This window comes from Oncorhynchus clarkii, chromosome 28 (genome assembly GCF_045791955.1).
Source record: "Oncorhynchus clarkii lewisi isolate Uvic-CL-2024 chromosome 28, UVic_Ocla_1.0, whole genome shotgun sequence".
Lineage (NCBI taxonomy): Eukaryota > Metazoa > Chordata > Actinopteri > Salmoniformes > Salmonidae > Oncorhynchus > Oncorhynchus clarkii.
The window spans coordinates 31,019,516-31,031,723 of NC_092174.1; the positions used below are offsets into that span (position 1 = coordinate 31,019,516).

Genomic DNA, 12,208 nt, shown 5'->3' on the forward strand with positions numbered 1-12,208 from the left:
AGACACATGTAACTGCACCATCTATCACACTTTCACAAAAAACATGAAGACATGGCTAAAGCCCAATCAGATTTGTGGACATAATCCCTAGCTGTGTATTGCCGCTTTCCATGTTGTCTGTTGTCTGTAGCTTGTGAGGTGTGGAAACACTTTGTTGCTTTTATGGATTTTGTCTTGTTGCTTTTTGTGGTATGTTGTTCTGTCTGTATGCTATGTCTTGCTTGTCCTATGTTGCTCTGTGTGTGCTCACTGCTCATTGATTGTCTGTATTGTAATTGTTTTTAATAACCTGCCAAGGGACTGCGGTTGAAAATTAGCCAGCTGGCTAAAATTGGCATTTTTACACGAAATGTTGTTTAATGTGCACTGTCCCAGTAAAAATAAAAAAATTATATAAACTCAACTCAACATATACAAACATGTTCTTGGCCAGATTTGTTTTAAGTGCAAATGACACACTATGACACACTATGTTGTGTTCATTTAATTTCTACTCCGCTACTCATCTAATTTCTACTCCGCTAGAGCTGCCCCTGTGAACTGTATATGCTGTTATTCTGAAATGGAAACATCTAGGAGCAACAGCAGCTCAGCGGTAGGCCACACAAGCTCAGAGAACGGGACTGCCGAGTGCTGAATTCTGTCCTCGGTTGCAACACTTACCACAGACATCCAAACTGTCTCTGGGTGCATATATTACAGTTTCACTATAAACAACACTGTAAACAACACCTTTGCTCCACTGTTTGATAGGTCCCACATGACTATGTAATTGATGTAGATGACACATTGGTGAATAAACTACAGTGTGCTTTAAATACTGCACTGTAATCTGCAGAAGACAATGAATCTACACTGGCAGTCAATGAACAGTGGGAAATACTTCACTGACTTTAGGTAAATTGAAGTCTACATTACGCAATTGATGATGCAATAGAGGTGGTCATATACAACTGTTTTGGTGTACATGGCATATCTGTCCACAGGCTGATCTTTATGTTCTTTCAAGAAGAGGTGTTTAAACACCATCAGGTTTTCCTCTTTGAAGGTCTCCATCATCTCGTTACTCAATCCAAAAGGAACCGAGGAAAACAAACATGTAATAGATACATAAATGAATTCTGCATAACACAAACCATTTCAGATTATATTTTAATTTTAAAAATATATATACTTCCATAATAGTGAAATCCCACTTTATCGCCTCAGTTTTATTATTATTTTTTTTTTCTCACATGCACAAGTACAGTGAAATGCCTTTCTTGCCAGCTTTAACCCCAACAATGCAGTAATCAATAACAATGTAGTACTAAAAATAACAAGGTAGAACAAAAACACACAACATATAAAAAATAAGAATAAGAAGAACAGGTTAAAGTAAGTAAGCATACTATATACAAGGTCAGTTCCAGTACCATATTTACAATGAGCAGGGATACTGGATCAATAGAGGTAGATATGTATAGGGGTATGGTGACTAGGCATCAGGATACATGATAAACAGAGTAGCAGCAGCGCATATGAAGATTGTATGGGAGTGGGTGTGTGTAGAGTCAGTATAAATGTATGTGGATATTATATGTGTGTGAGCAAATGATTGCGTGACTTTTTGTATGTGTGTTGTAGTATCAGTGTGTGTAGTGTGTAAGGGCCCTGTGAGTGTGCATAGAGACAGTGCAAAAAATAAAGAGTGCGTAGGCTGTCTCATCGTCGCCTGTGATCAGGCCTAACACTGTCGTGTTGTCAACAAACTTGACAATGGAGTTTGAGTCGTGCGTGGCCACGCAGTCATGGGTGAACAGGGAGTACAGGAGGGGAATAAGCACACACCCTTGTGTGTTGAGGGTCAGCGTGGCGGAGGGGATGTTGTCTACCCTCACCACCTAGGGTCGGCCTATCAGGAAGTCCAGGATTGTTGCAGAGGGAAGTGTTCAGTCCCAGGGTCCTAAGCTTTGTGAATAGCTTGGACAGGACAATAGTGTTGAACGCTGAGCTTGAGTCATGAACAGCATTCTCACATAGGTGTTACTTTTGTCCAGGTGGGAAAGGGCAGTGTGGAGTGCAATAGAGATTGCATCATCTGTGGATCTGTTATGGCGGTTGATGTGAGCCATGACCAGCCTTTCAAAGCAGTTCATGGCTACAGACTTGAGTGCTACGGGTCGGTAGTCATTTAGGCAGGTTACCTTAGTGTTCTTGGGCACAGGGACTGTGGTGGTCTGCTTAAAACATGTTGGTATTACAGACTCGGACAGGGAGAGGTTGAAAATGTCAGTGAAGACACTTGCCAGTTGGTCAGCGCATGCTCGCAGTACAGGTCCTGGTAATCCGTTTGGCCTTGCGGCCTTCTGAATGTTGACCTGTTAAAAGGCCTTACTCACATCGACTGCGGATAGCGTCATCACACAGTCGTCCGGAACAGCTGGTACTCTCATGCATGTTTCAGTGTTATTTGCCTCGAAGCGAGCATAGAAGTAGTTTAGCTCGTCTGGTAGGCTCGTGTCACTGGGAAGCTCTCGGCTGTGCTTCCCGTTGTAGTATGCAATGGTTTGCAAGCCCTGCTACATCCGACGAGTGTCGGAGCTGGTGTAGTACGATTCGATCTTAGTCCTGTATTGACACTTTGCCTGTTTGATGGTTCGCCGGCGGGCATAGCAGGATTTCTTATAAGCTTCCAGGTTAGAGTCCCTCTCCTTGATAGCGGCAGCTCTAGCCTTTAGCTCAGTGCGGATGTTACCTGTAATCCTTGGCTTCTGGTTGGGGTATGTACATATGGTCACTGCGGGGATGACGTCCTCGATGCACTTATTGATGAAGCCATTGACTGATGTGGTGTACTCCTCAATGCCATAGGAAGAATCCCGGAACATATTCCAGTCTGTGCTAGCAAAACAGTCCTGTAGCTTAGCATCTGCTTCATCTGACCACTTTTTTATTGACCGAGTCACTGGTGCTTCCTGCTTTAATCATGAGGATAGAATTATGTCCGGATTTGCCAAATGGAGGGCAAGAGAGAGCTTTGTACGCGTCTCTGTGTGTGGAGTAAAGGTGGTCTAGAGTTTTTTTCCCCCTGGTTGCACATTTAACATCCTGATAGAAATTTGCTTAAACAGATTTAAGTTTCCCTGCATTAAGTCCCCGGCCACTAGGAGCGCCTCCTCTGGGTGAGCATTTTCCTGTTTGCTTATGGCGGAATACAGCTCATTGAGTGCGGTATTAGTGCCAGCATCGATCTGTGGTGGTATGTAGACAGCTACAAAAAATACAGATGTGTCACGTTCTGACCTTAGTTCTGTTATTATATCTTTGTTTTAGTATGGTCAGGGTGTGAGTTGGGTGGGTTGTCTATGTTCGTTTTTCTATAATTTGGGATTTCTGTGTTCGGCCTAGTATGGTTCTCAATCAGAGGCAGCTGTCAATCGGTGTCCCTGATTGAGAATCATAATTAGGTAGCCTGGTTTCACTTTTGAGTTGTGGGTGTTTATTTTCCGTGTTTGTGCCACACAGGACTGTTTCGTTTGTTTCACATTGTTATTTTGTAGTGTTCAGTTTTTCTTTTAAAATTATGGACACTTACCACGCTGCAAATTGGTCCGATCTATCTTACTCCTCATCGGAGGAGGACGACGAACATTACAAGATGAAAACTCTCTTGGTAGATGGTGTGGTTGACAGCTTATCATGAGATACTTTACCTCAGGCGAGCAAAACCTTGACTTCCTTAGATATCGTGCACCAGCTGTTGTTTACATATGCATAGTCCTCCACCCCTTGTCTTACCAGACTCCGCTGTTCTATCCTGCCAATACAGCATATAACCAGCCAGCTGTATGTTGATAATGTCGTCGTTCAGCCACGACTCCATGAAGCATAAGATATTAGTTTTAAAATGTCCTGTTGGTAGTTTAATCTTTCTCATAGGTCGTCAATTTTATTTTCCAATGATTGCATGTTAGCTAGAAGAATGGAAGGCATGGGGGGGTTTATTCGATCGCCTACGAATTCTCTGAAGGCAGTCCGACCTCCATCCTCTTTTTCTTTGTCGTCTCTTCACGGAAATGACGTGGATTTGGGCCTGTTCCCTGGGAAAGAAGTATGTCGATCATGTTGGGCTCATCGGACTCGTTAAAGGATAAAAAAGCTTCTGCCAGTTCGTGGTGAGTAACCGCTGTTCTAATGTCCAGAAGTTATTTTCGGTCAAAAGAGACGGTAGCTGCAAAATTATGTACAAAATAAGTAAAAAAAGTTACAAACAACGCAAAAAAAGGAACATAAAAACAATCGTTTAGGAGCACATCAACCATCTTCTCCGGTGCCGCATACATAATGAAGCTGTTTGAGAGAATGCCAAGACTGTACAAAGCTGTCATCAAGGCATAGGGTGGCTACTTTGAAGAATCTCAAATCTATTATGATTTGTTTGACACTGTTTTTTCATAGTTTTGATGTCTTCACTATTATTCTACAATTTTAAAATAGTAAAAATTAAGAAAAACCCTTGAATGAGTAGGTGTCCAAACTTTTGAATGGTACTGTATATAGGCTTTTTATACTTCGGACTCCGATATTACTCCTCCTAATATTTCTATATGACTTAATCTCATTCTTTTACATTTTAGATTTGTGCGTATTGTTAGATATTACTACACAGTTGGAGCTAGGAACACAAGCATTTCGCAACAGGAAAGAGTCCAAAAGGTACATAATGGCAGGCAGTGTCGGGTTCAGGGTAGGCAGAGGTCAATAATTCAGGGTGGTGTGACAAGGTACAGAAACGGCAGGCATACTCAGCATCAGTGCAGGCAAAAAGGTCAAAATCGGGACAACTAGAAACAGACAGGAGCAAGGGGAAAAACGCTGTTAGGCTTGACGAGCAAAAAGACACTGGGGATAATGAGCGACACTTGGAGGGGGGTGGAGACAAGCACAAAGACAGGTGAAACAGATCAGGGTATGACAGAAATAACATCTACTAAATATGTGTATGCGACTAATACAATTTAATTTGATCCTTTGTAATATGATCCCACATTATTCCTATATTGTCCTTTTGCTCATTTGATGACTCTGCAGAGGTCATTGTGGTACTTCTTGTACTTGTTCCTGTCTTGAGCCGTAGCCTCAGGGTTGTCTGCGATAGCCCTGTTTACGTAGCCCTATCCTTTAGTTTAGCGCCAACCTCAGTGTTAATGCAGGCTTTTGAATGGGGAAGCAGCTGTAATAATAAACATCTTCATCGTCGTAACACTTTGATAGGTTAAGCCTACTCAACTTATTTTTACATAATTGGAATGGCGACGGTTTATTACTTACCTGTATTCCAGAGAAGCACTTGCTTACGCTATACAGAGCAGCTTGTTTAACATGTGACACATCTCATTTATTCTGTCAACATTGGACAGAACAGGGAAGGAGACACTCAATCACTGACTGTCATTCTCGAACAGCATTCTTAGATTTACCTATTTTCCCAAAACAAAAATAAAGTTATCTAATACAGTAGGCCTATGTTACTGATCAGCTTAAGTTTCATGCATGTAATTGCCTAATCTAATTGTCACAAAATCACAATGAAACTTCAGAAAATAAGGATAGAATGTATTCCTGTGAGCCATCTTTAACAAACATTAATGAATCACACATTTTACAGGAAATGTCTCCTGTGTCTCATATTCCTTTGATTTATTTATAGAAGGTCTACATTTTCAATATCTCAAATATAAAAAGTACTGGTACATCAATTATCAAAATAGCAGGTATTAAAGTTCACTTTCTGAATAATAAGTAACACCGTTGTACTACATTACACATTCATGCCCTTTCACAATAAGAAAATGTATCTATAGTATAACAATACTTTAGTCTAGAGTAAAAACATTAACCATTTCAGCGTAGGTCTACCAAAGTTTGTGGCTACAGTTTGTGTACCATAAAGCATATGCTGAACCATTAATTCCAGTGTTATGTGTCAATACAGAGAAGTTGTCTTCTGATGCTCTGGGCTCCTTGATGTTGATGCCAGTCTCTCATGAAGAACTCACACCCCCATAATTCATGGTGTGGCATGTTGATGCCAGTCTCTCATGAAGTACTCAGACACCCATAATTCATAGGAAAATAGATGAGCAGTAGTGTTGATGGAGAATGATGACCTACAACTTTAGTCCAAGTTCAGGATAACGTGTAGCTATCTCAATCTGTCTCTCTGTGGGTAAGGGGCATCTTATGAAATATGACTTGATAGGAGCAGAGTAAAATTCATGAAGGTACAGCTTATGATTGAGACATGATTAGTAAGTAGTTACTTGTATGGTTTCTTCAGTGAATTCGAAATAAGCGTGTCCAGCTTTCTAATAATCCCGAGTATAATGTAAGGCATGGAATATACTTTACGAGTTGCTATTTGTTTGACGTATCACTGAACTAAAACCATTGAGAAAACACAAACTGGTACAAACAATAAAATTGAAGTGTGAATGTTTGATGAGTAATGATGTGGGAGACATTCCAGGGCAAGGGGCGATCCTCAGTAAGATTTCGGTGGGGGCCGAGGCGAGAGGTCCCTGTATGATGTGGAAGTGGGGGGGATGGAGCGTGACCTCAGGGGCTGGAAGTTGGCGTCCCCTCCGCTGATCGCTGTGCTCCTGTGTGGTCCAGCATCCATGTTAGATAAGGCCTCCTGTGGCAGGTGGGGAGCTCCTGGGTCTCCAGGCCTGGGCAGTTTGGACGAGGCCTGGGATGAAGACGCAACCATGCTATCTCCTCCCATGGATGATGACACCTCCTTCCCTTGGCTGGAGGCAGCGGGCAGGTTGAGGGATCTTAGGGCGTCAGAGGTGGATGGGCTCCCTTCTCCGTTGTACGGCATGGTGGATGCCAGGTTGGTTTCATATGACAGCATCCTGGACAGGTCTTTAGCGGCCCTGGATGTGTCCTGGGTTGGCAGGAAGCCCGAGGAGGAACTGGATGCCCCTGCTGTAGAGGACCCAAGGGAGATGGTCATGATAATGATTCGAAGACGGTGTTAGCACACTGAGCTAAAGCCTATTAGCTTAGGGAGCTAACACAAATATTCAGGTCTCATGCAAGATTACTCGTCACTCAAGTGTGGTTCACTGCAGTACTTTCATTATATGAATTCAAACAAATTATAAAAAACAACACACTTTAGCTCAGTGTGCTAACACCGTCTTAGAATCATTACCTCTGAGAGCCTCTATCCTCTCATTCTTCACTTTCTGCACCTCATCAGTGATCTTGGTGATGATGAAGTTGAGGGTACGTCCTTGCTGGATGGACTCGACCAGGGCGTCCAGCCCCCGAGGGTTCTCAGCCAGATAGTCCAGCAGCATGCCTGTCCGTTTACTCTGCGTGCTCCTGCAGCTGATCTCCTCTGTGTCGTCCCGCGTAAGGATCTTGCGCGAGCGCAGGTAGTCAAAATGGCGGTCGACCCGGATCTTGTCACAGAGGTACGGTCGCAGCCTCGTTAGGACCTGTACAGAGATGAGCCAGTTGGAAACTGTGGGTGTTTTGTGTTGTGTTGAGGGTTGGGTTCTGAACAATCTGTATGTTATATAGGGACATAATTTGCTAATATGTGTTTTATCAAGTGTGTGTGACCAGGGGACAGACTGCTGATGGCAATACTGTAACTGTACTGAAGGACAGGTAAACATGTCTGGACAAAGAATAATTAGAGGAAGGGTATGCCTTTGTTGATCATTATGAGAAAGGGGTTAGTTATAATATGCACATCATTACTCAACGTTATTTACACTATACACACATATAGGCTACAGTAAAAATTGGGTAGCCTATAGAGCATGGGTGCTCAAACGTTTGGGCTTCGTACATAATCCGAGTTGTGGGCCACGGGCCGGACAAACATACCTTGAAATAATACTTTTTTGAAAGTAATTACACTTAAAACATCCAATCGTCGCCATATAACTTGACACCTAAGAACACATTCTGATTGCCAGTATTAAATATGTATTAAGTCATTCACCATTGTTGTTTCCACGTAATTTCAACCAAAAAGATATGTGAAGATGTTGAATCATCATGGAAAACTGATTTCGTTTGAAATTTCATATTTTCTTCACCCAACTTTTAACCTAAATCCAATGACATGGTGACATTCTTTTTTTGATTTCACATTGAATTCATGTTAGTTGACAAGTCAACCAAATGTAAATCAAATCCAGACATTGAACTGTCATCTGTGCCCAGTGGGAAGGCTTTGGGAGCCCTAAAGTAGTGAGAGTGACTAACTAAATCCATGGAGGCCCACTGGAGGTCAGGGCCCGTCAGTACTTTGGCCATGATTACTAGGGAGGGATTGCTACACTAATTTACCTAGCAATCTATAACATGTTAGCTGACATGGGCTAATTGATTTGACTGTATGTGACTGAATTAACAAGAGGAACATTTCTAATGAACTACCAAATTTCGAAATTGCATGTTGTGTGTTCTAATATGATATCTCTCAACATTAAGTTGAGACCCTGCCTGACTGACTTCCTAAAAAATAAAACATTTGGACTCTGGGACCCCCTAGTGCCCTGGTTTGGTCGGCCCTGCTAGGGTGCGGCATAAGTTGGTTACTTTCACTTCTTCATTTTGCGCATTTCTACATTTAAAGTTCTCATCTCTATAAGTTAACAACATTCTGGCAAATCATTATTGTAAAACAGACTCCCTGACAGTTGAATTGTTAGTCAGACAAATAGGCAACTTACCTCCTTTTTAATATCTGCCATTTCATCTTCTGTCAGGTGAGGAACATCCATTCTACTTACCCTACCTAAGCCAAGGTGTCAAATTCAAGTCTTCCGGGTACTTTCAGAGAATAAAAAGGCACACTAAAAAGACTTACACCAAAAGATAGGCCCCCGTCCACGAATATTATATTTTCTAGTGTGTAACTCTAATAGCCTATATTTGCGGATACAAAACAAAAGCTTCGACTGCCCCAGTACAGGAAAGTTTCTCACCAGGGGAACAGCTGCAAATTATTACTTCCTGATTCCATGAACGGGTTTACCCAAATCATGTGCGGGCAAGAGAACGACGAGTGAGTGTTTTTCATTCAATAACGCTACTTGTACTAGCACACCACCACAGTTAATTCCCCTGGTGATAAACCACATATTCCAGTCTTCAAATAATGTAATGTAATTACCATAAAAAAATGTATGTGCGGCTCAATTTAATTAATTATTTAATTACCATTATATTTTTTACTAAACATTTGCAAAAAATAAATAAATAAATAGAATGTTCTTTCATAAAGAGACCTTGGGATGGGGCTATAACACTAAGCAACAGGCTATCATGTCAGTGCCACTGAGGCAAGTACCAGTAGGTTTATTCTACACTGATATAAGGGAATCAATCAATTGAAATAAATTCATTGATCTATGGAATACAGACATGCATCTGTTGGTTACAGAAACCTTCAAAAAGAAAAGTAGGGTTGTGGATCAGAAAAACCGTCAGTATCCGGTGAAGAGCACAATTATCCAGCGTGCTGGTAGCCATCGAAGATGAGCATTTTCCCTCTGATGTCGGTTACGACACCATACTGCAGTCAGGTCAAGACCCCGGTGAAGATGCAGAGGATGCAGATGAGCTTCCCTGAAACGGTTTCTGGCCATTTGTGCAGAAATGTTTAGGTTGTGCAAACCCACCGTTTCATCAGCTGGCTGAGTGGCTGGTCTCAGACGATCCCACAGGTGATGAGGCTGGATGTGGAGGTCCTGGGCTGGCGTGGTTGTACGTGGTCTGCGGTTGTGAGGCTGGTTAGACATACTGCCAAATTCTCTAAAACGATGTTGGATGCAGCTTATGGTAGAGAAATGAACATTCAATTCTCTAGCAACAGCTATGGTGGACATTCCTGCAGTCAGAATGTCAATTGCACTTTCCCTCAAACTGAGACATCTGTGGCATTGTGTTGTGTGACAAAACTGCACATTTTAGAGTGGCCTTTTATTGTCCCCAGCACAAGGTGCACCTGTGTTAAGATCATGCTGTTTAATCAGTTTCTTGATATGCCACACCTAACCAGTGGATGGATTATCTTGGCAAAAAATAAATGCTCACTAACAGGGATGTAAACAAATGTGTGCACAAAATTTGAGAGAAATAAGCTTTTTTGTGCGTACAGAACATTTCTGGGATCTTTTATTTCAGCTCATGAAACATGGGACCAACACTTTACATGTTGCGTTTATATTTTTGTTCAGTGTATATATACAGTGGGGCAAAAAAGTATTTAGTCAGCCACCAATTGTGCAAGTTCTCCCACTTAAAAAGATGAGAGAGGCCTGTAATTTTCATCATAGGTACACAGACAAAATGAGAAAAAAAATCCAGAAAATCACATTGTAGCAATCTTCAGACGGGCCTGGACATGTACTGGCATAAGCAGGGGGACACGTCTGGCACTGCAGGATTTGAGTCCCTGGCGGCGTAGTGTGTTACTGATGGTAGGCTTTGTTACTTTGGTCCCAGCTCTCTGCAGGTCATTCACTAGGTCCCCCAGTGTGGTTCTGGGATTTTTGCCCACCGTTCTTGTGATCATTTTGACCCCACGGGGTGAGATCTTGCGTGGAGCCCCAGATCGAGGGAGATTATCAGTGGTCTTGTATGTCTTCCATTTCCTAATAATTGCTCCCACAGTTGATTTCTTCAAACCAAGCTGCTTACCTATTGCAGATTCAGTCTTCCCAGCCTGGTGCAGGTCTACAATTTTGTTTCTTGTGTCCTTTGACAGCTCTTTGGTCTTGGCCATAGTGGAGTTTGGAGTGTGACTGTTTGAGGTTGTGGACAGGTGTCCTTTATACTGATAACAAGTTCAAACAGGTGCCATTAATACAGGTAACGAGTGGAGGACAGAGGAGCCTCTTAAAGAAGAAGTTACAGGTCTGTGAGAGCCAGAAATCTTGCTTGTTTGTAGGTGACCAAATACTTATTTTCCGCCATAATTTGCAAATTAATGAATTAAAAATCCTACGTGATTTTCTGGAATTTTTTTTCTTATTTTGTCTGTCATAGTTGAAGTGTACCTATGATGAAAATTACAGGCCTCTCTCGTCTTTTTAAGTGGGAGAACTTGCACAATTGGTGGCTGACTAAATACTTTTTTGCCCCACTGTATGTATATATATATATATATATGTGTATATGTATATATATGTATATGTATGTATATATATATATATATATATATATATGAGAGAGAGTAGTTTAGCTGCTGCACCTTGAAATGACCAGGTAACATTGTCATCATAATGCCATAATATAATTCAACTCATAAAATGCATGTTAATGCGTAATACATGCATAATTCATTAATTAGCCTACTTAGTAGATGTATATGTATTATTGTTGCTTAGTTGCTGTGAGGGTGTCTGTCTTTATAACTGTTTATGTATTTAGTTATGATGACACAGAGTGCCTGAGGTCTAATATCAAAAGGCTGCTTAACACAATATGAGGAGATTATTAATTGTCTGAGGCTGTACTAGGGCAATGATAACACGTCTAGGCTTGGTATAAAACTAATTTGCCTTGGTAACATGAAAACACATGCCAAATTGACTAAGCAGTCATGTAGAAAATATAATTTGTGTTGAAATATATGTATTACAGAACATAACCAAAAAACAAATATCATTGTTTACTATAGGGCCCACAAAGAGTGGGAAGGCTACAGCTCTGACCAGGTTGAAGGAAGTCAACAAGAGCAGGTATTGGCAGAGGACAGTGGAGTTTCCTTTACTCTAATTGCCAGGTGAACCGCTTTGTATGAGAAGCCAAACATAACATTCCAGAAGGCAAAAAAATAAATTCTAAAATGGCACAACTTGCGCTTCTTAGCTTTCAGTTGCCAGTTCTCTTTAATCATGATATTACAGGACTCCTTTGAGGACCATTGCTTCCCTGAGGTTATTGTTGTTAGGCTTGTTGTTTCATGCCCTGAAATTAAATGTTTGTCTGTCACTGTTGGGGTAGGTTGATGTTCCTAACTCTTCAAATAATAATTTGACTGAGGGAATCTGCCCTCAATCCATTTTTGGTACTTTTATCCATGAAGATAAAACAATAGGTGGGCAGCTTCACTGCATGTAGTAGTACTGTGTTTATGTACTCTCATTCTCATCAACACGCGCAGTACAAGACTAGAGACTCGGTTTCT

General features: G+C 41.4%; 1 protein-coding gene across 1 annotated transcript; it reads right to left on the reverse strand.

Annotated features, from left to right (window-relative positions):
- Positions 1-5,581: 5,581 nt before the first annotated feature.
- LOC139387037 (B-cell lymphoma/leukemia 10-like) lies at positions 5,582-9,081 on the reverse strand. The gene is made up of 3 exons (XM_071133009.1): positions 8,745-9,081; positions 7,205-7,493; positions 5,582-6,975 (listed from the first exon to the last, which is right to left on the reverse strand). Exons 1-3 carry the CDS (start codon positions 8,793-8,795, stop codon positions 6,527-6,529), a joined length of 789 nt encoding a protein of 262 aa, XP_070989110.1. The 5' UTR covers positions 8,796-9,081; the 3' UTR covers positions 5,582-6,526.
- Positions 9,082-12,208: the final 3,127 nt, after the last annotated feature.

What these genes read in the sequence shown, in the direction of transcription:
- LOC139387037 (XM_071133009.1), bottom strand. Translation starts at nt 8,795, where the DNA reads ATGGATGTTCCTCACCTGACAGAAGATGAAATGGCAGATATTAAAAAG. An exon ending in TGGCAGATATTAAAAAGGAG is followed by an intron (nt 7,494 to 8,744) that starts GTAAGTTGCCTA and finishes ATCTCTGTACAG; the next exon opens with GTCCTAACGAGGCTGCGACC. An exon ending in GAGGATAGAGGCTCTCAGAG is followed by an intron (nt 6,976 to 7,204) that starts GTAATGATTCTA and finishes GGTCCTCTACAG; the next exon opens with CAGGGGCATCCAGTTCCTCC.